Genomic DNA, 1251 nt, shown 5'->3' with positions numbered 1-1251 from the left:
TTTTTTTTTGTGTATAGATTTTAAATGTGTGGATTTTGTTATAAAGGGCAAATAAGGAGATATTCATAGACTTCTTTATGTTTTGTCTTGTGAGGTATGATGTACCACGATTCAAACGTTAATTACACGGCAGAAAAAAAAATTGTTGTTAAAAGTATTCTCAGAATACGTTTGTGGTGTATGCGGTATCTGTTTTTTGAGCAGGAACGGTGATTCTTAACTTTGTATTGTATATATCAGAAGACTTATTGGAGAGCATGTTATTTTAAACTTGTGTACAGATAATTGTTAAAGACTAAAACATATGAATGCATCTGTGTAAATTTTGATTGATCACTGTGTCTTTTTCCAGCATTGGAATTGTAAATATTTGTCCTATAGGAAACAGGTATACTTGACAAAACTGCCAGTGATCTCTGGGAGTTAGATAAAGGTACACCACTAGTTTTTCAACATTATTGGTTCCAGTTCCAACACGGAATTATTCATTTTGTCAGACGAATAGAGGTCTTGTGATCATAAGTCAGTAGTGCCTCTTGAACTCTTGATTATGAAGCTCCTGTATCTCTGAAGCAAAGTCAGATTGTCCACTTGTTATTCTTTCTGGATTAAAGGAAATGCTTGACCAATAGCTACTGGAAGGTTGGTGGTATACCTGTACTTAATTCTAGTGAGAGATGAATAGTAGAAATAGTAATGAGATTAAGTATAACAAAGTCTTTCAGTTATGCAGAATCATTACATATTAAAAAGTTCATGTTTCAGCTAACAGAATTAACATATTTAAACTTATTAGACTAACAATTTGTATATTCTTTGCCTCATTGTTTGATGAAAATAATTGAATGTGGACTTGGATGTACTCATTTTCTTTCATATTTTAAATATTGACATTTTCCTGGTTTCTTTCATTAATAAGATAGATTCTAAAACTAACAAGGAATGAATTTCATTTGGGTTTTCCTGGAAAACACAAGCATCAGTGAGGACATTTGGTGTCAGCTGTCAGAGGTCTCCGACTGCCAAATGTGATTCCTAATATAGTGCTCATGAAAAGTGGGCCTTCTTAACCAAAGGGTCACTAACTTTAGTCCCTGTGTTTCAGTGTTCCATCACTCAAAGAAAGATTACAACAGTGAGTATATGGCTAATGCCATTTGGTAACTTAAAGGAAAGGAATACCCTTGCATGGCATGTCATAGAAGTAGTAGTAGTAGAAATACCCAATTTGTGGTGTGACCAGAGGACTGC

The 1251-nt window shown here is 33.9% G+C and overlaps 1 protein-coding gene across 2 annotated transcripts in view; it reads left to right on the top strand.

Annotated features, from left to right (window-relative positions):
• LOC119592479 (LIM domain kinase 1-like) overlaps positions 1-1251 on the top strand; it is a 23518-nt gene that overhangs the window by 5438 nt on the left and 16829 nt on the right. The window contains exon 7 of one of the 2 annotated variants that reach the window (XM_037941308.1): positions 1106-1135. The exons of the other annotated variant lie outside the window; for it this stretch is intronic. Within the exon in view, the coding sequence (XP_037797236.1) occupies positions 1106-1135 (30 nt within the window). The remainder of the gene's footprint in view (positions 1-1105; positions 1136-1251) is intronic. 2 annotated transcript variants of the gene reach the window in all.

The sequence above is a fragment of the Penaeus monodon genome, chromosome 30 (assembly GCF_015228065.2).
Source record: "Penaeus monodon isolate SGIC_2016 chromosome 30, NSTDA_Pmon_1, whole genome shotgun sequence".
NCBI classification, from domain to species: domain Eukaryota; kingdom Metazoa; phylum Arthropoda; class Malacostraca; order Decapoda; family Penaeidae; genus Penaeus; species Penaeus monodon.
This window is presented reverse-complemented; position numbering and strand designations above follow the sequence as displayed.